This window comes from Anolis sagrei, chromosome 3 (genome assembly GCF_037176765.1).
Source record: "Anolis sagrei isolate rAnoSag1 chromosome 3, rAnoSag1.mat, whole genome shotgun sequence".
Taxonomy (NCBI): Eukaryota; Metazoa; Chordata; class Lepidosauria; order Squamata; family Dactyloidae; genus Anolis; species Anolis sagrei.
Window position 1 is genome coordinate 195,316,795 of NC_090023.1, and position 25,246 is coordinate 195,342,040.

The 25,246-nt window shown below is 39.9% G+C and overlaps 1 protein-coding gene across 1 annotated transcript in view; it reads right to left on the minus strand.

The window, feature by feature from the left end:
- Positions 1-383: 383 nt before the first annotated feature.
- Positions 384-25,246, minus strand: part of NPS (neuropeptide S) — a 39,165-nt gene continuing 14,302 nt past the window's right edge. The window contains exons 2-3 of the mRNA XM_067466265.1: positions 8,588-8,660; positions 384-894 (exon numbers count right to left, since the gene is read on the minus strand). Of these exons, the coding sequence (XP_067322366.1) occupies positions 715-894; positions 8,588-8,660 (253 nt within the window). The 3' untranslated portion in view covers positions 384-714. The remainder of the gene's footprint in view (positions 895-8,587; positions 8,661-25,246) is intronic.

The following is a 25,246-nucleotide window of genomic DNA, read 5'->3' on the forward strand; positions in this document are numbered from 1 at the left end:
GATGGATCCAGACCAAACTTGGCACGAATACTCAATATACCCAAATGTGAACACTGGTGGAGTTTGGGGAAAATAGACTTGACATTTGGGAGTTGTAGTTGCTGGCATTTATAGTTCACCTACAAACAAAGAACATTCTGAACCCCGCCAATGATAGAATTGGGCCAAACTTCTCACATAGAACTCCCATGATGAACAGAAAATACTGTGTTTTCTTATGGTCCTTGGCAATCCCTCTGACACCTCCTCGTGACCCTTCCAGGATTTCCGACCCAGGTGGAGAAACACTATTACTAAGGCATTATCATATTAATGGGAATTATATCTACAAAAAATCTAAATGTTTCTTTACAACAAAGATGAGCACATTCATATTACTGAGATGTTACCAAATGGACATGTCAGAACACGTGCCTTCATTTTGTGTTAAAGCACAATGTTTGTACCAGATGGAATTAAACTAAAAACCCATTTTATATCAATGCCCAAAATGTGGTGGTGCTATAATTTTGAAAAAAATACCTGCTTGGAACAATCACGTTTGCTTCATTGGCTTGCATTATTTCAAATAAACATCTGTTTACATTATGAACACACCAATACATTTGTCTCTATCGGTTCGACTCATCGTCAGAAATGAACAGCAAATAATTTTAAGCGTATTTGGCTAGATCATGTATGTTTTGATTTGTGGGCATTCCCTTTGGGAATTGCTTATAACCTGGCTCTTCGAAAGGATGTTTTTTTAATTCCTGATCCAACTCCATTCCGAAAGGACCTTTTAATGTATGATTTCTCAAGTAAAGGCTTTATCAATACCAGTTCTTCAGACCTGTCCATCTTGGTTAGGCAGCTATTCAGCAGGAGGAGACAGTAATCAGGTTTCCTAGGGAGCTGGCAATTCAAAGAAAGAAAATGTAAGAAAATAAGGACAAGTACTGTTATAAATGTATATGTATATGTGTGTATGTGTGTGTGTGTGTGTGTGTATAGTCAAGCACACACATACACAGGTACACACAAACTCATTAAGGATTATGAATTTATATTCGCTCAAAATTAGGGTTGTCGATTTTTTATAAGGGCTGTGCATATAAAAGCATGGCTTACTTACCTGGAAGGGAGAGCACTGATTGTAAATATCGTTAAATAAGCCTTTTTTTTCACAGTAAAATTAATGATGGTCTATTGTTTCAACTTTCCTTTAAGAGTATTGCTAGAAACATTTCAGCACTAATTTTCTATCAATTTTATTCTTGCTGCCAGGAAAAGGTTCTAATACCCAAAGCTTTAGAGAACACAACTGATACTTTTCAGTGAGCTTCGGGTGTTATCATCCTTCCTTCTCTTAAGCATGAAGGATGTTCTTAACATTCCCCTTCCCCAAACTCTTCTCACCACATCATTACAATCATCTTTTATGACCTAAGTCTTTCCCAGTCCCAAGAAATTTCCATTCCCAAATCCTGAAATGAACCCCCCTGTGCTTTCCTTGGCTAGGCCCTTTTCATTTAAAGCAGTGCTTCCCAACTTTTTTTTTTGACCAGAGACCAATTTGACCAGGGACCACTCTCCAACATTAGTACCAAAAGGGTTACAAATTAGTTTTTGGTCAATTTTGATTTGGCTTGCTTATTTGGGGTGTTGATTCAGAAAATTGCATTGGATAGACCACATCAGCTCTGGTTTCTGATACACAATCTATGTCATCCAGTAGCCGCCATCTGTTCGCCCTCAGAAAACCATGTTTAATAATCTAGAGTCACAAACCTTATTTTAGGTCTTGCGGTCCAACAGTGGGCTGCAGTCCACAGGTTGGGAACCACTGATTTAAAGTATAAGATTGTTCACATGTTACATTCAACATGGGCACATGCATCCACATATTGTATATAAGTAGTTTTTCACATGTAAAATTCAATACATTTATACTCTCTCTGTACATTTGGACTCGATTTATCTTGCTTTAAGCTTCTTGACTAACAAACAGTACAAAAAAGAAATTTGGGTTTCTTGTGTGTATATATATATATTAAATTAAGCAATTATTTTTTTAAAAACAACTGATGCTACTCTACATAGAGACAAGTCCTAACATCCTCACTGGGATTTGGATCTCTGAAAAAGTAGAGTTAAGTGGGATAGATTTTTCCTAATAACCAAAATCACCATTATGAAAGTTTGAAAATACAGTAAATTCCTAATGAAAGTAAGAAGTATTTGCCTACATGAATGATTTATTGACAAAAGGGAAAGAAAGGTTGGGGAAGCAATGGGAAGAACTAAGACAAAACTGCAATTGAAGCCTCAAACAATTTTTTTTAAAGGACAGAATGCAGTCCTTTTTAAAAGCCATGTTTACCTGTCTGAATGTATCTTCCCCTATGAACTATCTTGGGGATTAAGATCATCTGGAGAAGCCCTGCTCTCGGTCCCACCTCTTTTGCAGGCATGATTGGTGAGAACGAGAGACAGGGCTTTCTCAGTGATGGACCCTCGGCTGTGGAACTCCCTCCCCAGTGCTATTAAATCAACCTCCTGACCTTCATAAAGAGACTGAAAACATGGCTTTGAGATCAAGCCTTTGGTGAATAATACAGTGCAATTGATGGATCTGGAATAATGTGCAATGACTACCAGAATGGTCTGGACCATGACTGCAGATGGTGTGGCTTATAGTAGTAATTGTAATGTTTTAAATGTTTTAATGTTTTCTAATCTTATTTTTTAAATTTTAATTTAAATGTTTATTTAATTGTATATTGGATGTATATTGCTTTTAAGGCATTGAAAGATTACCTATGCTGTAAGCCCCTTTGAGTCCCCTTTGGGGTCAAGAAAGGTGGGATATAAATATAGTAAATAAATAAAATTATAAATAAATGTTGGAAGGCAACTCTTTCCCACAACTCTTTGCATTCAAATGTAGGATAGCGTGACCTGGAATTGTATACATCACTTTCTGCGTTGGTGCTTTTTTATTTACACACATTCTTCTTGTGTATAATATCACAAAGGACTACCACCTCACCCGACTCATAGGAAACCTGCTACAAAACAGGAGCTTTTTTGTTGAGTTCCAGGGCCAGAGAAGCAGATGGCGGACACAGAAGAACGGCCTGCCTCAGGGGAGCGTGCTTGCTCCATCCATGTTCAACATCTACACAAATGACCAGCCACTGCCAGAAGGGACAGAGAGTTTCATCTATGCTGACGATCGTGCCATTACTGCCCAAGCAGGGAGCTTTGAGATGGTAGAACAGAAGCTCTCCGAAGCTCTAGGTGCTCTTACTGCCTATTACAGGGAAAACCATCTGATCCCTAATCCATCTAAAACACAGACATGCGCCTTTCACCTTAAGAACAGACAAGCATCCCGAGCTCTGAGGATTACCTGGGAAGGAATCCCACTGGAGCATTGCAGCGCACCCAAATACCTGGGAGTCACTTTGGACCGTGCTCTGACCTACAAGAAGCACTGCCTGAACATCAAACAAAAAGTGGGCGCTAGAAACAACATCATACGAAAGCTGACTGGCACAACCTGGGGATCACAACCAGACACAGTGAAGACATCTGCCCTTGCGCTATGCTACTCTGCTGCTGAGTATGCATGCCCAGTGTGGAACACATCTCATCACACTAAAACAGTGGATGTGGCTCTTAATGAGACATGCCGCATTATCACGGGGTGTCTGCGACCCACACCACTGGAGAAATTACACTGCTTAGCCGGTATTGCACCACCTGACATCCGCCGGGAAGTAGCAGCCAATAGTGAAAGGACCAAGGCAGTGACATCTCCAGCTCATCCCCTGTTTGGGTATCAGCCAGCACGTCAACGACTTAAATCAAGACATAGTTTTCTTAGAACTACAGAGACACTCGCTGGAACACCCCAGCAAGCGAGAGTCCAAAAGTGGCAGGCCCAAACCCAGCACCTCAATTCATGGGTGATACCAGATGAGAGACTCCCCCCTGGGCACTCAGAAGACTGGGCGACTTGGAAGGCGCTGAACAGATTGCGCTCTGGCACCACGAGATGCAGAGCCAATCTTAAGAAATGGGGCTACAGGGTGGAATCCTCGGCATGCGAGTGCGGAGAAGAACAAACCACTGACCACCTGCTGCAATGCACCCTGAGCCCTGCCACATGCACGATGGAGGACCTTCTTGCGGCAACCCCAGAGGCACTCCAAGTGGCCAGATACTGGTCAAAGGACATTTAACCAAATACCAAATTTACAAAATCTGTGTGGTTTTTTTTTCTTTTTCATTTTAATCTCTGTGTTTGTTTTGCTCTGTTAGAATTGTAAAACAGTGGTTGCTGATGACACGATAAATAAATAATTCTTGACCACCAGACACTATTTTCCTATGGCGATAGGATTACCTGCTCCTATCTGACAAAAGGTTATACATTGCTACTAGTGGGATCTCCCCCATCTGGTAAGCTTTTACTTGTTGTTGTTTCTGCTACTGTGTGCCTTGAAGTCATTTCCAACTTATGGTAATCCTAAGACAAACCATCACAGAGCTTACTGATTTGTTCAGAGGAGATTTTGCCTCTGCCTATCTCTGAGATTAAGAAAATGTAACTTGCCCAAGGTCACCCAATGAGCTTCCATGGTCAAACAGGGATTTGAATCCCAGGACCTCATCAGATGGAGGTCCTCAAGCTGGGGAAAGTAGGGGCATCCATGAAGCAGCAATGAAAATCCAGCAGGCAGGAGGGGAAACCATCAGTCCATGCCCTGCATCACCCCCTTCCCCATCCCACAGGGGAAGCATCGCCACCCAGCTTCCCCCTGTGCTTTCCCTGGCTAGTCCTATGAGAACAGGGGAAGCCTCCCATGCTCTCAGGACTCCATCTTACGACGCTGCCAGAATGTTGAGAGAACGGAGCCCTGCCAGGAGTAGCAGCTTTGCGTTGTCTGATGGGATCCAGCAGGCTCCATACTCTTAGCATCCTGAAAGCATCCTAAGAAGCTGAAATTGTTAAATGTGATGAGGACCTTTGTCTCCAGAGTCAAAATCCAAGGCCCAGATCAGAGAGTGAGGCAAAATGTGCCAACCATCTACTTGACAGTAACAGGCATGCAGGGGCAAACCTGATGTAAGAACTCTCAAAGACAATACCAGTGGCATCATAGCAAACATTTCATAAAAGAAGGCAACAGAAAACCACATCTGAATATAATTTGCCATTAACTAAAACTGTATAATAAAGCAATTCAAAATTAAACAAAATATAGTGCCAGAAGATGAGACTCTAAAATTGGAAGACTCTCAGTGAGTAATGAAGAAGAGCAGAAGACAAGTACAAATAGCACTGTGATTAATGATACAGCTAGATTCAAGCCAAAATGATGTTCAGCTGTTGATGTGCTATAATGTTTAGCAAGGAATAAGCTAGTAGGAAAAGAGGAAAAACATACTACAGATGGATCAGGGAATCCAGTTGCCTGAGTTTGCAAAACCCAAGCAGGGCTGTTGATAACAGGGTGGTTTAGAGTTGTCTCAATCCTAGGTGTCCGTCTATGGCAGTTAACAACAACAACAACAACATCAACAACAACAATGTCCCTTTTACTTTCTTTCATCCTTCAGATATTCTCCTCTCTCACAAACATAAAGTATCTTCCTCAGAATTTCCTATAGCATTCCTTAGATACAAAAGAGGTTGTGCTCCATGCAATTACATTTTCCATAATAAATGTGAATAAATATCAATGTGTTCATGCAAACATACATATATTCATTATGTTAATGTATAGCTTTTGTACCCTGGATTTAAAGGCTTCTTACACTAGGATATAAATCAAGACTGATGTGTGGCACAGAGATTCTCACAAAAAATGGTACATGTCCTTACTTACATACAGTGCAATGTGTGAAAAATAGCCCTTTGTGAGTATCTCTGAGCTAACCAGTTGTATAGCTCCTACATCATCTCTCTTAAATGATGCCTAACCTGAGAAGAGGAGGAGAAGTTTTCAGGTGTCCAATGGCAGCAAGGCAATAACTTTGTAGAAATGTCTAGAGCAGGAGGCTGTAATGAAAGAAAATATTACATTGGCTAAAATTCAGTGGAGGGAACGGCTCCACCAGATGTAAGATATCATCACATGGGGTTTACTTCAGCGGCAGACACCAGTTCAGTCCTAGTTGACCCATGGAGCTGGCGATTCCCATCTCACAATGCAAAGGGACTTCTGACGGGGCTCAGTGGGTCAACTATCACTGAACCAGAGTAGACTGCTATATAGTGTACTGTATTATTTTTACAGCTGCAGGACATACAGAATCACAGAAATATCTATTGGGGAATTACAAAGCCCTGATGATCACCCTGGCTGATATTTCTGTATCTTTTAAAGTACAGGCAGTTCCCAAGTTACAAACATCAGACTTACAAATGACTTTTAGGGCCCTTCCACACTACCCCTTTATCCCAGGATCTGATCCCAAATTATCCCAGGTTATCTGGCAGTGGGGACTCAAATATTCCAGTTTAAAGCAGATAATCTAGAATCAGATCCTGGGATAAAGAGCAGTGTGGAAGGACCCCCTAGTTACAAATGGGGCTGAGACAACAGGAAGTGAAAGAAATCTACTCTTAGGAAAAGAAATTCACTCCTAGAAGAATTATATTGGGGAAAAGGTATCTCCGCTGAAGCTTTATCACTAATCCTTGTTTCCACAACAAGCCAAATCTTTCAAAATCAATGATCACAGGGACAGGAAGTGAGGGGACATCTTCTGAACAGGGGCACAGATAGCAAAACAAACACTACAGGGGTGGTAACCCTTCTCCGGGGCCCCTTCCACACAGCTGAATAAAATCCAACATGATCTGCTTTGAACTGCTAGGATAGTTTGGACTCAGATAATCCAGTTCAAAGCAGATATTGTGGGATTTTCCGCCTTGATATTCTGGGTTATATGGCTGTGTGGAAGGGTCCCTAGATAGATAGATAGATAGATAGATAGATAGATAGATAGATAGATAGAGTGACTGACCAACCGACCTTTGGCTGGAGTTACACTTAAGAAATGTATATGTCCTGACATACAAACAAATTCAACTTAAGAACAAACCATAAGAACCTATCTTGTTTGTAACCTGGAGACTGTCTGTAGTTGTTTCTTTTGATTCACAGGCAATTAGTTCTTTTTACTATGCATTTAGTTCTGGTCCAGGTAAGCTCAGAGCAGCAGGATACTTGCAAACAAATAACTTCTGTTGCACTCAGATTAGACACAATGGAATCCAATGTGGTCTTCATGTTTTGTTCCACTGCTGGATGTCCTATTATCCTAGTTGGTTAAGTAAATATATATGTAGAAAAGTGTGTGTGTGTGTTGGGGGGGGGGGGCTGTTTGACCAAAAGTTTCCAATTAAAACCTGCAAACTGTTAATATGACAAAATTTTACAATCGGATCCTTCATTTTAAAAAACCAAAAAATAGCACACTGTGGGAGAAAGGAGACACAAATGTGTGTTACTCAAAAAGTGGGCACGCTAGGGAAAGTGCATACTAAAATATTTAAATAGAAAGGCTCAGGAGGTGTGTGAAGGAGGTGTCCCTATATAACCTTTGTGTTGGCTTTCTTCAGATTAATGTTCTCATGTAGGCAAATTTACACAAAAAACAATCAAAAAACAAGTCTGCAGTAGGAGAAATTGGGAAATCTCAAAATTCATGTATGTTATTCATATAAATCAAAATTTATATATATTGATTTTTTTATCATGTCAGAAGCAACCCAAGAAACTGCAAGTTGCTCCTGGTGTGAGAGAACTGGCCGTCTGCAGAGATGTTGCCCAGGGACATCCAGATGTGCTACCATCCTATGGGAGGCTTCTCTCATGTCCCCACATGGGAAGCTGGAGCTGACAGACAGAGCTCACCCTGTCTCATGGTTTCGAACCACCGACCTTTATGGTGGTGCAATGGGTTTAACCCATTGCACCACCGCAGCTCCTATATATTTTGATGTTTGGCTGTTATATGAAACAAAAACTTTTTAAAAAAAGTTTTAGCTCTACATTCATTTGTTGATCTATAATCCCATATATTGCATCAGCAATGAAACCATCCTACTCTCTTTATAAGAGTATATTTTATATTAAAACTTGGCCCAGCCATAAAAAAACATTCTAAGTAAATAAAGGCACCTAGGCTGCATCCTATACATGCACAAATAGGAGAGAACTTCATTAAACTCAACAGAACTTAATGTGGACTAAATTTAACAGAGATTGTACTGCTCCATGTAATAGAGACTAATGAAATAAAGACAAATTAGATATATCAACTTTAAAGCACAACTCTGTTTCAGCAGAACCCATAAAGAGTCATGGAAATCAATACAAGAAATACTGCTTAAGTTTACCAGACACACAAAAAAGGTTAATAAAGCAAGTTATATGCAAAACCCCACTTAAACTTACAAAGAAGTAACTTTATTTAGATATTAAACATCTTTAATAATGTCAGTGTTTAAAAATGGTTAAATATGATATTTTTAAAATAAATTATTGCATAGCATATTTCTAGCTTAGTAAGGCTTATTACTTACCATAGAAGGGACAATAGGGTAACACCTCCACATTGGCATTGTTGAAATCCATAAAATTAATACCACATTTAGCCTGATGAGAGGGGAGAAGCATATTAATTTAATTTTTTCAGATGGCAAAGAGTGTTTCATATACAATATTAATTTCTAAGATATTAAAATCGAATATGTACCTGATCATTTCTTTGTCTTGTGAAGGTTCCGACTGTAGAGGGTAATTCGCTCCCTGTAGTGTAATCACATTCCTTGTCTTTTTCACTAATCATTTCCTAAACAACCATTTTATACCAAGCGTTGAAGAGCAAGCATGTCACCGAATCATGTTTAAGTATGACTAATTGATCGCAAGTGATCTTTCTTCTTGCTACTTGAGAAAATGGCAAGGATACATTTCCTTGGCCACTTTGGAGTTCCCAAGTGACTCAACTGACAATGTTGCCATTAAAGAGCCTTTAAAATATTTCTCTACCTTTGGCCTGTACTTTTCTCATACAAGTTGTCTAAAGTGTGAGTGTCTTTATATATATAGACATCATCATAAAAATTATATCAAACTGCTCTGCATAAAAGAAAGAAAGGGGGAGGGGAGAAAGAAGGAGAAAATGGTCACTTTATATACAAGGATACAACTGTCTCCAAAAATGTATACACCCTTTTAACAGCCAATGATAGCTATATTAATTATTTGAAGGCTAAGAAAATATATTAATATTGAAGAATAAATATTATAATAATGATTTAATCAGTTACGAATTCCATCTTAAATTACAATTTTATGTGGAGTGTTCAAATTTTTGTCCTTGCAGAGTAATTCACTGCTCACCTTGTAATATAGCAAACTTAAAGCTTCTCTTGTCATTTCAAAACACTTATTTACTACTTGAATCTTTAATCCTGTATACTTTTTTCATTGAAAAAATACACAGAAAGTCAGCTGCTGTCCTCACCTTTTTGCTTTGTCTTTTGCTCGTGTTGTATTTTGAATGGTCATATGACTGGTCAAATAAATAAGTTGCATTCCAAATTATATGCCGTTAAGAGTTTATTTGGGGGAAAGGGGGTATGACTATATTTAATGACTATATTTATTTATAGTCATTATTACTTGTACTTTCTTTGTTATAATGGATGCCTGGAATTCACTAAAGCAGTTACATTCCACTCTATGACTCCTTTCCACCAAAAGCCAAAGATGCCATTCTGCTCCTGAACCAGTTCCTGTTGTCAGTAATGGACTGGATGAGGCCCTACAAGCTGAAAATAAATCCAGAAAAGACAGAGGCACTCCTGATCAGTCGTAAGGCAGGACAGAGTATAGGGTTACAGCCTGTGCTGGATGGGTTCTCACTTCTTCTGAAGGCACAGGTTCACAGTCTGGGAATGATCCTGGACTCATCACTGACCCTGGAACCCCAGGCATCGGTGGCAGCCAGGAGCGCCTTTGCACACTTAAAACTTGTGTGCTAGCTACACCCGTACCTTGATACACCTGACTTGTCCATGTTAGTCCATGCCTTAGTCACATTCCATTTGAACTACTGTAATGCTCTCTACATGGGGCTGCCTTTGAAGATAGTTCAGAAGCTACAGCTAGCTCAAAGATTGGCAACCAGATTACTATATGGGACCCCATTCAGGGAGAGAACCATTCCTGTGTTCCAGCAGCTCCACGGGCTGCTGGTCCGCTTTCAAGCTAAATACAAAGTTCTGGTAGTTACCTATAAAGCCCTCAACGGTTCAGGTCCAGGCTATCTGTCTAACCACATCACCCTATATAGACCACCTCAATCAATGGCTGATACAAAATGAGAGACTCCCCCCTGGGCACACAGAAAACTGGGTGACTTGGAAGGCGCTGAATAGACTGCACTCTGGCACCACGAGATGCAGAGCCAACCTCAAGAAATGGGGCTACAAAGTGGAATCCACGACATGTGAATGTGGAGGAGAGCAAACTACAGCCCACCTGTTGCAGTGCAACCTGAGCCCCGCCACATGCACAATGGAGGACCTCCTTGCAGCAACACCAGAGGCACTCCAAGTGGCCAGATACTGGTCAAAGGACATTTAATCAACTACCAAGCTTGCAAACTCCGTTTTGTCTGTTAAAAAATCGTTAAAAATGTAATATAATTGTCTGGTTGATACTGACATGATAAATAAATATAACCTCGCAAGTTGCAGTCAGCAGAGGAGGCCCTCCTCTCGGTCCCACCTCGTCACAAGTGCGGTTGGTGGGAACAAGAGAGGAGACCTTCTCTGTTATTGCTTCCCACCTCTGGAACTCCCTCCCTAAATAAATAAAATTGCCCCACCCTCCTCTCCTTCAATAAACTTCTGAAAACACACCTCTGTACTTTACCGTAAGGAGAGAAGGAGGAGGACTAGCATAATCTGTACTTAATAGCTGTTCTTGATACTTGGCAAATTTTGCAGTTTGGTTTTTTTAACTGTCTAGGATACATGCTTTTGTGAAATTATGTTTTATTGGCATAATTATGTTCTATCTAAGTGCTTCATGAGCCTGGCATGGTGATTTTTAAAAAAATAATTCAATCATTAGAAATACCAAAATTTCAAAATATCTTAGTTTTTCCTGTCATTTCTCCTTCATAATATTCTTGGGTTTTGAAGTTGCTGTACTGCTAGCTTTTTAAGTTTTAGACTTCCACAATGCAGAGTACTGGGAGGAAAACCCAGTATCCCCAAAATAGGGTCTAATAAAGATTAGTGCCTCGGGTCTATACCAGAGTAGCAGGATTGGAGGGGAAATCCCAATATCCCCAAAGGTTTTTTCCCCCAAGGTTTTTTTTTAATTGACTGTACAGGAATTGCCATCTCACGTGTGATAAATACAAAAATGGATATTTAGGGAGAAAAGGCAAGGATGGCCCATTAACACTGAAGTAACTGCAGTCCTCCAGCTGATATTGAACTACTGAGCATGACTCCTTTATATTCTTCTGCCAGAACAACTTAGCCTTCAGCTTGCAGCTTCTGCTTAGAGAAGAACAGCAGATTTTGGTACTGCTGCTGTTCTATTGGCTGGGCTTTATCTCTCCAGATGGAAGAAGAGTTTATTTTTATTCTTTTGAAATTATGTTGTGTACTGTTATGTGTATGTAAACTCTTATCAGTTCATTTGAGAGGATGCCAACTGTTCTCAGATTGATGTGCAGCTGACAGTATGAGTGTCAGCTGAGGGACTGGTGGGTCATATAGCAGCATAAGGATAAGAGTAGTTATAATAGGGTCATAATGGAATTACATGACTCAAAGGCTGTATCCCCACTGCAGAATTAAAGCAGTTCAACCACACATTAGCTGCTATGGCTCAATGATATGGAATCCTGGAATTTGTAGTTTGTGAAATAGTTACCTTTCTCTGCCAGAGAACTCTGGTGCCACAACCAACTCCGGCCCAGCGTACCTATCCGAATGTATCTCCTTCTACGTCCCACCTCGGAGTTTAAGATCTTCAGGGGAGGCCCTGCTCTCAGCCCCGCCTCTATCACAAGTGAGGCTGGTGGGGACGAGGGACAGGGCCTTCTCAGTGGTGGCCCCTCGCCTGTGGAATTCACTCCTCGGGGAAATTAGGTCACCAACATCCCTCCTCTCCTTCAGAAGGAAGCTGAAAACATGGATATGGGACCAGGCCTTTGGGTAATCTGGCAGATTGACAAGGTAATGACGACCAGAACTTGGAAAGGACTATGGTAATGCTGAATGGACTTACGGATTTTAGAACTCGGTGAACGTTGGCCACCAGATTGGCTTTTAATTGTTATTGTTTTAGTTGATTGTTTTTAACTACTGTGGTTATTGCTGTTATGTAATTTATCTGTTGAATTGTTGGCATCGAATTGTGCCAGTTGTAAGCCGTCCTGAGTCCCCCCTTAGGGGTTGAGAAGGGTGGGGTAGAAGTGCCCGAAATAATAAATAAATAAATAAATAAATAAATAAATAAATAAATAAATGCTGTTAGAATGGTACTAAACTGCTAAAATTCTGCAATGTGGATAGCCTGTAAGACTTCCTTACCCTTTCTCAGGGGGCATTCTTGGGTATATCCAAAGGCAACATCCAGCTCTTTATTTTGATCAAACCACCTGTTCCATCTTGAAGTCTAACCTAAGCTGAAATCTATGAAAAAGCATTCCAAGCATTTGATTTAATAAGAAAACAGTAGGGACAATTTAAAAACTACTTGAGTGGCATACAATTGATTCATATTTTTCTGCCAAGGAGATGTGCATCCGTATTCATGAAGTTCTTGACATTTATATGGAAATCCCTACTCATAATGATTTGCCTGTGTTCTGGAAGCATTAACTGCCTAAAGAGGGATATAGTGTACTTGCTGGAGGACACAACCAGTATTAAATCAACTATGTGATGATATTGTATAAATAACGACAAGGCAATGATAGAAATATGTCATCTCTTATCCTTAGGCATTGTTGGGTATTTTGAGATTCAGCTCCTAATACAACATGCTGCATTGTTTCTCCCTGCCTTGTTTCTCTCTGTCTAAAGTTTACTCTACTTTAAGCTTGTGGGATCTACCATTCTTTTGTTAAAAAGCAGATCCCCCAAATCCATCAGCCTGAGCCAAAGGCAAAATTGCAGATCAAAAAGGGGGCATACTATTAAAAATGAAGTTTGTTAGCTCTTTCTAGGCACTTTCCCCCCATGCCAGTGGGTTCTTCCAGATTCCCCAAAGCCCCAGATGGTTGGCAATAGGTTTTCCACTATCTATACAACACATTCTTTTTCTGGTATTTTTATTGTGAATTTTCAGTATTGCCCACAACTTTAAAAATTTAATGCATAAGGTGGTTTTCTTTCTTCCCCATGATTTTCTAATACAGTCTGGGATCAATATCATGCAGAGAGCCAGCACTGAAAAATAGTTTTAGGTGAGGCCTCTGGGAGACATGAGTTAAAATATTTGCTCAGTTACTGAAATCTGCTGACTGACCTTGGGCAAGTCACAATCTCTCAGTCTTAGAAGAAAGCAAAGGGGGAAAAATCTGCTGAACAAATCTTGCCAAGAAACCCCCATGATAGGTTTACCTCGGTGGTTTCCATATGTAAGAAATGACATGAAAGTATGTACAGTTATGTGCGAACCAATTGTACAGGTGTGGATGATTATGGAGGGAATTAATCTCAGGCCTCAATTGTGTATAAGAATATATTATAGAGGAGGCCAATTATTACTTGTAAATTAAGGTAACTGCCACCAACGTGAGGTATTTGAGGTACCACCGATGAGATCTGGCTTTACAGACGCAGATTAATTAAGATGAGACGGTCTTCAACAAAAGACAACAAGTTTATTGTGTACAAAGCGTATAGTTGCAGGCTGTTGAATAACTTATAGAACTTTGAATAACACTTGATTTGTAATACAGTCCACTCTTCCAAATAACACAGCTCGTGGCTAACTTTTACTGAGGTGAAGCTCTTTAGTGAACAATGTTTCCTACTATGAATAGCCTTCCAATTTGATCTTTCCTTGATCAAATCTCCGATCTCTAGTCCTTCCTTGACTAGGGATCTTAACAAGCTTCCTTTAGTCTTCCTTGACTAAAGAAACTGGCCAGGTTTTTCTCTTCAGCCCTTCTAGACTGAAAAACCTCCAGCTGCTCACACACACCTCTCTCCCAGGCTCTTTCAAGCCTCCACATTCACTCACACACTCCCCTTTTTCCAAAGACGCACATAACTTTTCTGCTTGACTCCGCCCACTTCTCACTCTCCTGAGCTAGCCTGCCTGGTCTCCTTGGCAACGGTCACTGTGGATTCAAACCAGATAACTCTAGTTTTAGCTACTGTTACAAACAGAAATATATACTCTAACAGTTAAGCACATACATAGTATCAATGACTTCTGCACACCGTATATACTTGAGTATAAGCCAAGTTTTTCAGCCCTTTTTTAGGCTTTTTTTTTTGTCATGTCAGGAGCAACCGCTCCTGTTGTGAGAGAATTGGCCATCTGCAAGGACGTTGCCCAGGGGATGCCTGGATGATTTTTGATATTTTATCATCCTTGTGGGAGGCTTCTCTCATGTCCCCGCATGAGGAGCTGGAGCTAATAGAGGGAGCTCATCCACCTCTCCCTGGATTCGAACCTGCGACCTGTTGGTCTTCAGTCCTGGCGGCACAGGGGTTTAACCCACTGCGCCACCGGGGGCTCCTTTTTTTAGGCTGACCTCCCCCCCCCCCCTTCAGCTTATACTCAAGTCAAGGTTATTTATTATTTCACTTTATTTTTATTTCATTTCATTACATTTATTATTTTACTCTATGTATTATTACTATTACATTTATTATTTTTCTCTATTTATTAGTGTTTTTATTACATGTATTATTTTACTCTATTTGTTATTATTACAATTATTATTTTACTTTATTATTGCTATTATTACATTTATTATTTTACTCTATTATTGTGTTGACTGTTAATTGTCTATGTTTTGTTTTTGCATGTCACACCTTGAGAGTTCTGTGAGCCCCCCTGGGAGAGAGTGGTGGGATTGAAATAAAGGTTTATTATTGTTGTTACATTTATTATTTCACTCTATTATTGCTATTATTATTACATTTGCATTATTTTACTCTATTATTTTTATTACATTCATTATTTTACTCTATTATTATTGGAAGGATACGTAAGCACATTTACATTGAAGAAGGTTAGAAGAATGGTTTAATCAGAGTTGGACAGTCTATCTTAAATTATATTTTTATGCAAATAGTCAAAAAACATTTAACCTACTGATGCCTCCATTAATATAATTTTATTGGTATCTATTTTTATTTTGAAATAGACCAGTAGCTGCTGCATTTCCCACCTTTGACTTGAGTCAATACGTTTTCCCAGTTTTTTTATGGTGCTTTGGCTTATATTTGGGTTGGCTGTAAGACACAAACAAATACCATATAACTGCATCTGTTATCTCATTTCTTCCCTTCTATTTTTGGCAAACCCAATGGTGATATTTAGAATGGACATGTGACCTTTGTGTTGCTTTCCACTGAATTTTCTTCCCTCATTCAATTTCTGTTTACCAGACTCAACATTTCTTACCCTATCCAACTTTCGTTCTTTTACAGTGCTAAAACATAACAGCACTTCATGCCTATAATTAAAAAAATAAATTTAAATAAATACAGAAGGTGGAGAAATTGGAGGAGGAAAAGATTCATCAATGGGATGGCAATAGGTGAAAAGAAACCACACTAAGACCATAACATAGCTAAACATAGCTCAACTGGAAGAAAAGTGCAATTGAAAAGAAACTTTAAAATCAGGCAGTGTTAAACTCAGCAATTGTTGTTCATTCGTTCAGTCGTCTCCGACTCTTCGTGACCTCATGGACCAGCCCACGCCAGAGCTCCCTGTCGGCCGTTACCACCCCCAGCTCCCTCAAGGTCAGTCCAGTCACTTCAAGGATGCCATCTATCCATCTTGTCCTTGGTCGGCCCCTCTTCCTTTTGCCTTCCACTTTCCCCAGTCAGCAATACCCAACAATAAATTTTGGTTAAAACTTGGACCTGCTGTACTGAACCTGCTGTCCCGTCTAGTAGAAAAGTCAATTCCTACCTCCATACATCAAGAAGGCCTTCTTCATTGTAGTAGTCTAATTCTGAGGGCCGGGACTTGCTGATGTTGTGAAATCATTATACATCTTCTATCACTGGTGAGCTACTACAAACAAGCTAGGAATCTGCTTGCAGATCCAAATTTATCTTCTGATCCAAGGTGATTTAAAACTGAGAAATGTGGTCCTATATAGGGCAGATCCCAGGAGAATCCGTGTTTTAAAAACACCCACCTCAGAAAGTGTGTGCTTTCTGGGGTGGGTGTCCAGATGCTCTCACAGGACTGGCTCACAAAAACATCTGGAGGCCCAACCCCCTCCCTCAAAGCTCTCAGACCACTTAGAAAAATAATTATAACTTACCCGGCCTCTATTACAGACTTTGGCCAGCTCTTCCGACACGTAGAAATGATGTGCCGGGTGAGGAGGGGAATGATTTTCCTCCCTCCCCCCCTTCCCCTGATATCCTGATGCATTATTTCTACGTGCTGGGAGAGCTGGACAAAGCCTGTAGTGGAGGCCAGGTAAGATTTCAATATTTTTCTAAGGGGTCTAGGGCCTTGGGGGGAGGGGTGGGTATTTCCACAGTTTCCTGGGCTTATTTAACCCAGGAAACTGTGGGAATACTGTCTGGACGGCAGTATTCTGCAGTTCAGAACCGGAAATAGTGGGAATAAATCCACCATCTAATTAATTCGCTACAAACCAATAAAATTACATTAATTGAGGCATCAGTAGAGTGAATATTCAAAAATATTTACATAAAATTGTAATTTAAGATAAAGCTGCCCAACTCCAATTAAACCATTATTCTAACCTCCTTCAATGTAAATGTGCTTACATATCCTTCCAATAATAATAAAGGGAGTAAAATAATAAATGTTATAATAACAATAAAGAGTAAAATAATTTATGTAATAATAACAATAATAAATAGAGTAAAATAATAAATGTTATAATAACAATAAAGAGTAAAATAATAAATGTAATAATATTAATAAATAGAGTAAAATAATAAATGCAATACAAATAATACTAATAACAGACTAAAATAGTAAATAACATTGCCTCAAGTATAAGCCAAGGGGAGATTTTTCAGCCTAAAAAAGGGACTGAAAGACTAGGCTTATACTTGAGCATATACAGTATGTGTTTTTACATGACCTTGATTACACTTCTACATTTTTCCCATCTCCATGACTCTGCAGACTAAAAATGAGCAAATATTATAGCACATACCTTTTTTTACATGACCTTGGATCTCAGACACTGACAAGCAGCTTCCGTCATGCAGACTGTCAGGAAAAGAAGTATGACTATTTACATATTCAGCAAATTAAGCTCATTCAGAGAGAAAATCCTGTCATTTGAATGGATAGCCAAGTGTCGACAGGTACACTAATTCCTTCCATAAGAGATAAGCGGATTAACTGGTTGGTTTTGGTACAATTAAAATTTGTATAGGTCTGAGGGCTTCTTTAATAAAAGTTTAGTCTTTGTTTTAATTGTATCTGCATTTAACTGAGCTCTATTTTCATGTAAATTACATCTGATATTCTCTTGGTGAAAGCAAAAAAGCCACCTGAAGACAAGGGGCGGCAAGAACAAGCAGCAAAAAAAAAAAAACAGTCACAAGTTCACTGACGATACTGTTATGTAATTCAGTTTCTGCTTGCACTAAGCATTGGTGAATCCCTTACACTCCATGATGCATGCCCTCCAAAAGTCCTGAGCAAGGACCTGTAGATTTATGAAACAGGCAGCACAATCCTCCTGACGCAGCTCTATGCTGGCCAGCTGTCAAAAATCTTCTGGCACAGCAACTATTCAAAAATGGTTCCTGATAGGTCAAGTGAGATTTACTTAGTTGATATGTCCCCTGCTGCTTTGTACCTTCTTGACTCAATGCATGCCCTATGGCTAGAACACTTGGAGAACCACCGTAACTGTTTCCCTTTTCTTTTCTGCATACATGTTTCTAGCAGTTTAACTAGCCACCTTCACCATGTATGGCTATTTCACACATTACGCAAAGTTCCATTCGGACATTGTGGTGTTCTTTTGATTCATTTAAAGCACAGTGTGAAATTCTGGAAAACTATGAAGTCACATTAGTCCCCTGGGAGATTTTGATGGACTGCACTGTTGCCATAAAACAAAAATTATACATTCATCTGGTCTGTTGCAGCAGGCATGATGGACTGCACTTTGACCATAGCTGACCCATGGCTTGTATTTTTTTTCCCTGAGCGCTGCCATTTCTGATATGCTAGAAATACTGTAACAGCCATATTGCATGCCCAAGATCACCAACCTAATGTTATGGTTGTATTCAGTGCCAGACCCTGAGAACATCCTCAAAGATAACAATCGCTGGATACATTCTGTGCTTGAAACATAGACATAAGATAAGGATTACCACGTATGCATTAGATATTAGTTACATTTTTAAATGTAACTCCAGCCACACACACAAACTTTGAATAGCATAGGGAAGGGTTAACACCTCTGTGGTAATTTCAGTTATCGTGTATTTAAAAACAAAAACAAAGTTACAAATCTTGGCATTGTACTATATGTCCTTTGACCAGAAGCTAGACACTTGGAGTGCCTCTGGTGTCACTGTAAAAAGGTCCCCCATTGTGCATGTGGCAGGGCTCGGACTGCATTGTAGTAGATGGTCTGTGGTTTGCTCTTATCTACATACACATATTATGGAGTCCACTTTGTGGCCCCATTTCTTAAGGTTGGTTCTGCATCTCATAGTAGCAGAGCAAAGTCTGTTCAGTGCCTTCCAAGTCGCCCAGTCTTCCGTGTGCCTGGGAGGGAGTCTCTCATCTGGTATCAGCTATGGATTGAGGTTCCGGGTTTTAGCCTGCCACTTTTGGACTCTTGCTTGCTGAAGTGTTCCTGCAAGTATCTCTGTAGGTCTTAGAAAGCTATTTCTTGATTTAAGGCATTGACATGCTGGCTGATATCCAAACAGATGTCACTGTCTTGGTCCTTTCATTATTGGCTGCTATTTCCTGACGGATGTCAGGTGGTGCAATACTGGCTAAACAGTATAATTTCTCCAGTGGTGTATGGTGTAGGCATCCTGTGATAATGCGGCATGTCTCATTAAGAGCCACATCCACTATTTTAATGTGGTGAGATGTATTCCACACTGGATATGCATATTCAGCAGTAGAATACAAAGCGCAAGGCCAAATGTCTTCACTGTGTCTGGTTGTGATCCCCAGGTTGTGCCAGTCAGCTTTCGTATGATATTATTTCTAGCACCCACTTTTTGCTTACAATATGCAACCTGTGGTGATTGTATTGCTGTGCCCATTCAGAAAATTTCACCTCATTCTCTGTCCCTCTGATAACTGGATTTTGAAAAATGTGGCTTGTTGTGGAAACAAGGATTGATGACAAAGCTTCAGTTAAGAACCTTTTCCCCCATGATAACTCTCCCAGGAGTGAATTTCTCTTCCAAAGGGTAGATTTCTCTCACTTCCTGTTATCTCACCTCCATTCGTTTGTAAGTCAGATATTTGTAACTGGGGTCTGCCTACATCTGACTCTTCTTTCTGAGATGAATCACTTCCTATGAAATAGTTCTTTATTATTATTAATTGCTATCAAGTTGACTTAAACACATGATGACCCTATGAATGAGACACCTTCAAGTTACCCTCTGATTAACAGCCCTGAAAATTCAGGGTTAGGGCTTCTTTGATGGAGTCTATCCCTGGTAACATAATTTTCCTCTTTACTTACTACTTTCCATTTGACCAAACTTACTGTCTTTTTAATGAGTCATATCGTCTTATGATATGTCAAAGACATTAAGTTTAGTCATCTACATTTCTATGAAAGTTTAGGAGGCAAAACCCATTCATTTCTTTTTTTTAGCAGCCCATGCTAGCAAGAGAACTGTCCTCCAGCATCACATTTCAAATGACTTAATTTTCTTTCTCTTGGTTTTTTTATTGTCTAGTTTTCACAATCATACATCGAAATAGAAAATTTCATGTCATGGACAGTATTTTGGTATACAGTGATATATCTTTAGATTTGAAGAGCTTATCTACGTCTATGTCAAATTTCTGATTTCTTGACCACATTCGACATTCTGATTTGTGACAGCTAGGTATAGAATTTTTAAATCCCAATTTTTGCTTTTCTCCCTTGATTTTCCTTAATAACTATTCCAAAATTTTGCTATTTTCTGCTAGTAGTATGGTGCCATTTGCATATATCGAGTGGTGTTGATGTTCTTTCCTCCACGTTTCACATCTCCTTCCCTTGAATTTCATCCAACTTTCTATAGGATGTTTCCATAGAAAACAGTTGTATGTATTCTAAAAAGGGTCCGGATTCTATGTAGCTAGAGTGCAGGGATGTTCAGTCTATGAGAATTCAGTTTATTGACAGCCTACAGTGTCCACAAAAGACATCACCCAGGGAAGTCTTGGGCAAACTGGTTCCACCCATATTTCTTGATTTTTGATTCCTAAATATCCCTCTGTACATCCCAGCTCCCCTTGGAGCATTACTAATGCATTTATATTCTAGCAGCCATGTGGGAATGGTATAGAACTAGTTGTTGTTCACCTTCTGTTTATAAATACTAATTAGTCTGCTTTTGGGATTTTGAGGATCTCTGAAGTCTTGGCAGGCTACAAAATGAGGCTGTGTGCTGCTTACAGACCATATATTCCCTCTCCACCACACTGTGAAATGTAGTCTACGTGTGAAATTGCATCTAATGCTTGTTCTGTTCTATGATACAATTCTAAGTTGTTGAACATGAGAGCCAAATGGGGGTCTTAAAAATATACTACTTTGAGACATTCAAGGACATACCTGAGAACTATTTGTGGATGGGTGTGAGTGTTGTGTTGTCTTTGCTGAAATGTATCAGCAGTGAAGTCTCAAGGACGATCTGGTATTACGGGCATTATTATTTTCTTACATTCTAACATTTACACTACGAAGAGTGAGGTTGTCAACGGTTCTTTTATTTCTTAGTTTTATTCCAAAGCAATTTACTCCTTTACTTTTTAAAGATACATTGCTTTTCCTTCACACTGTGCACAGATTTCATTTTACAGCTTTTATTAGACCTTATTCACGGACAAATAAACAGATGGCACTTGAAATGTTATCTGAGAGATGAAGCTTCTAACCCACTGCTGCCAAAAGGAGGAAGACATTGCTTTGTTGTAGTGGTTTAAGCTAATTGTCTCTTAAACCTATCTTTTTATAATTACTGGTCACACAATAAGCACGTCATTTGCATTCTGGATATAATATCCAGTTAAGGAGTAAAGGAAAACAATAATAGAAGATGACCTAATGACACACTGCAGACTCCTCCATTATCTCTCTCTTGGCTCCTGAACAAAGAACAAGATAATGTCCTCTCTAGTCTTCATATAACTAGAAGGGACATCGTATTATATGTGCTTACTCTTCATGAGCTATATTTCTTTTGGTATTATTTGTACTCACTTTAACAGCAACTCCAGTGTTTGCTTTATTATTATTTTTGTACCACTTCTCAAGCCAAAAACCTCCTCAAGAGCCTGACAGGTGAAATCTAAAATGAATGTATTATGAAACACAACTGTGGCCTTGATCGGACAATGATGACAAATCAATATATAAGCAAACAGTCACCTATGATGATGATTCCTATTGCACAATGCCATGCAAAACTTATTGCCAGTCTACCACCTTTCCATGACAAGGACACCTTTGCTATTCATAGGCAAAGCCCTTCAACAGCCCTTGATCACAGTGCTGCAACTTACTTCATGTGATGATCTGCTGACCAGCTCTGTGTCAGCATACCAGCACAGAAATAACATCGGAAGGTTGGGTTGAATTAAATTTATTTCTTAACTTATGCTTCACTGAAATTGTGAATTTTACTAAAGTAATAAATAATACCTTGAAGTATGGCACAGGTGCATCACAGTAATAGTTTGCCAGTTTGCTACTGGGCTTAATTCAAAGTGTTGGCTTTGGCCTATAAAGCCCTAAACGGTTCTGGTTCAACTTACCTGCCCAAACGTATCTCCTTCTATGAGCCAGCTAGAGTGTTGAGATCTGCAGGGGAGGCCCTGCTCTCGGTCTCATGCCCATCGCAAGCATGATTGGTGGAGAAGAGAGACAGGGCCTTCTCAGTGGTGGCCCCTCAGTTGTGGAACTCTCTCCCCAGTGATTTCAGGAAGATATTCAAGTCCAAACCTTTCACACAAATATTTTGGGAAAACAGGCGGACCAATGTCAGTATGCTGGAAGAAGCATTGACCACCAGCATTAAAGCGATGCTTCGACACCATCAACTCTGCTGGACTGGCCATGGTGTCCGAATACCTGATCACGATCTCCCAAAGCAGTTACTATACTCCCAACTCAAGAATGGAAAGTGGAATGTTGGTGGACAGGAAAAGAGATTTAAAACTTCAATTAGTCCAGTGGGCGGCAGCTAGATTACTCACCGGAGCATCATACAGGGAGCATACCACCCCTCTGTTATGTCAGCTCCACTGGCTGCCGATCCAATTCCGAGCACAATTCAAAGTGCTGGTTTTGACCTACAAAACCCTATATGGTTCCGGCCCAGCGTATCTGTCCGAACGCTTCTGCGTCCCACCTCGGAGTTTAAGATCTTCTGGGGACAAGTGAGATTGGTGGGGACGAGGAGCAGGGCCTTCTCAGTGGTGGTCCCTCACGTGTGTAACTCACTCCCCGGGGAAATTAGGTCATCGACATCCCTCCTCTCCTTTAGAAAGAAATTTAAAACATGGATTTGGGACCAGGCCTTTGGGTAATCTGGTGGATAGATAAGGGACAAGCGACGACTAGAATTGATGGATTGGACAATGTGGAATTTGAATTTATGGACTTTGAGCTGGTAAACGTTGAGCACTAGATTGTTTTTAGGGATTGTGATGTATAATGGATTGTTTTAATTGTTTTAATTACTATTTATATGGTTTTTTTTACCTTGTTGTTGTGCCGGCATCGAATTGTGCCTTTTTGTAAGCCGCCCTGAGTCCCCCCTTGGGGGTTGATAAGGGCGGAATACAAGTGCGAGAAATAATAATAAATAAAAATAGACTAACCTTAAAAACTGTGGCATAGACACCGAGAACTAGGAATCCCTGGCCCTTGAGCTGACCTTGGAACTGGAGGTCAGCTGTGATCAGCAGTGCAGGGCGAAATGGAGAAACATGCCAAGAGGAAGGCGCATCAAACCAACCTTGACCAGGACTGCCTTTCACCTGGAAACCGATGCCCTCACTGTGGAAGAACATGCAGGTCAAGAATAGGGCTCCACAGTCACCTATGTAGCCACCGCCAAGACACTACACTTGGTAAAACCATCATACTTGGACAAAGAGGGATCACCTAAGGAAGGAAGTGTTATAGTGTCCTCAAATTGCAGAATGGAGACTGAGCTGTCCAAGGTGCTGAACTATCCTCCCCCTTCCAAAGATTCTTGGGTCATTCCTTTGGGTAGCTCCACAGCCCCACTGAAATGGAAACCACTAACAATCACTGTTACTCACCTGGAAATAAAGGAAGATGACTTGAAATGTCACACAGGACAAGGAAAGGCCACTCTGGGACTCAACAAGGATTTCACACTACTCAACTTCCTCTTATACGAAGTAATCTTAATATGGCAAGAAATTAAAACATAGAGACCAACACAAAGCCAATCCATGATTTTTAGCCAAAATATAGGTGTCTGCATCCATCCACTCTCAAGTTGTTGAACATGACACATTCTTGGATGATTTTTCCATCCATTCAGTGGATATCTAACCAAGCAAAAACAAAACAGAAACCCTAAAGTCCATTTCCAGCAATTCTCAGACACTGTCACAACTCAGCTGATGTTCTCAATCATTCATCTATAGGGCTGAATGTAGTTTTCTAAGCTACATGTTTTCTTTCTTTCTGAAAACATCTTTTTTAGCACAAGGTGTTGCTTTCGTTAAGTGTTCTACAAAGAAATACTCCCATCAAAATAGCCTGCCTGTCACTAGCTAGACTGTGCATTAATTTAATGGCCAAGAAATCAATAAGCCACAACAATTTTGTGGTCAGTGAGTGAAAGCAAGGAACAGGGAATATTTCTTTTTTCTAAAATGGAATTGCTATGTACCTTGATACAAACATTGCACTGCATTTTGCCATGCTCGTGTAAATGCCATCTTGCTTACTTGTTTTCTGGAATTTACTGATCAAAAATTTGAAGAGACAGGATTGTTTGGGTTGGGACTATTGCAAGGTGCAAAATGGAAACTAAACAATCACTGACAGGTTACCGTTCCAACTCTAAGTGATAATGGAAATCACAGCAAGATACAGAGACAACAGAAAACGACAATGTGAAAAACAGGATAAGGTTCATTTTACTGAAGGGCGTGCTGAATGTTCAGTACTTGCAGTGGAGTGTATGGGACTTTATAGTCGGAACATAGCAAATTGTTTAACCTTTTGCAAAACAAGGCCTTCGTTTCAATAGGGTACACCTCCCTTAGCTATGTGGCTGCTTTTATACTATTGAGAAAGGATAAACAAAATGGCAAATATCATGGCAATAAACCAACAGTTCACAATAAAAAAGGGTGAGGAAAATTAAACAGATTTGAAAATATGTATTTATTTTGTGTTCACCAATAGTGCAACGTTGTGTTCACCAGGCTGTTATTGAAACAGAAACGGATTTTAATTAATTAATGTGATTTAATATTTTTAATGTATGTAATTATTGGATTTTATTATGTATTTTATTATGTGTATATTGGAGGCATTGAATTGTAGCCGGCTGGAAGCCACCCTGAGCCTCCCCCCCCCCGGTGGTGGTGGTGGGGGGGGGGGGTTGAGAAAAGCAATGTACAAATACCTGAAATAAATAAATAATAACCGTGACCTATTAAAGGAGCTCTTTGGAGAGAAGGAAGCTACCAGTTGAAGAGTGTGATTGAATGCTCCATTTAGTAAGGGACCAATTGCTTACCCTATTCTGGGTTCC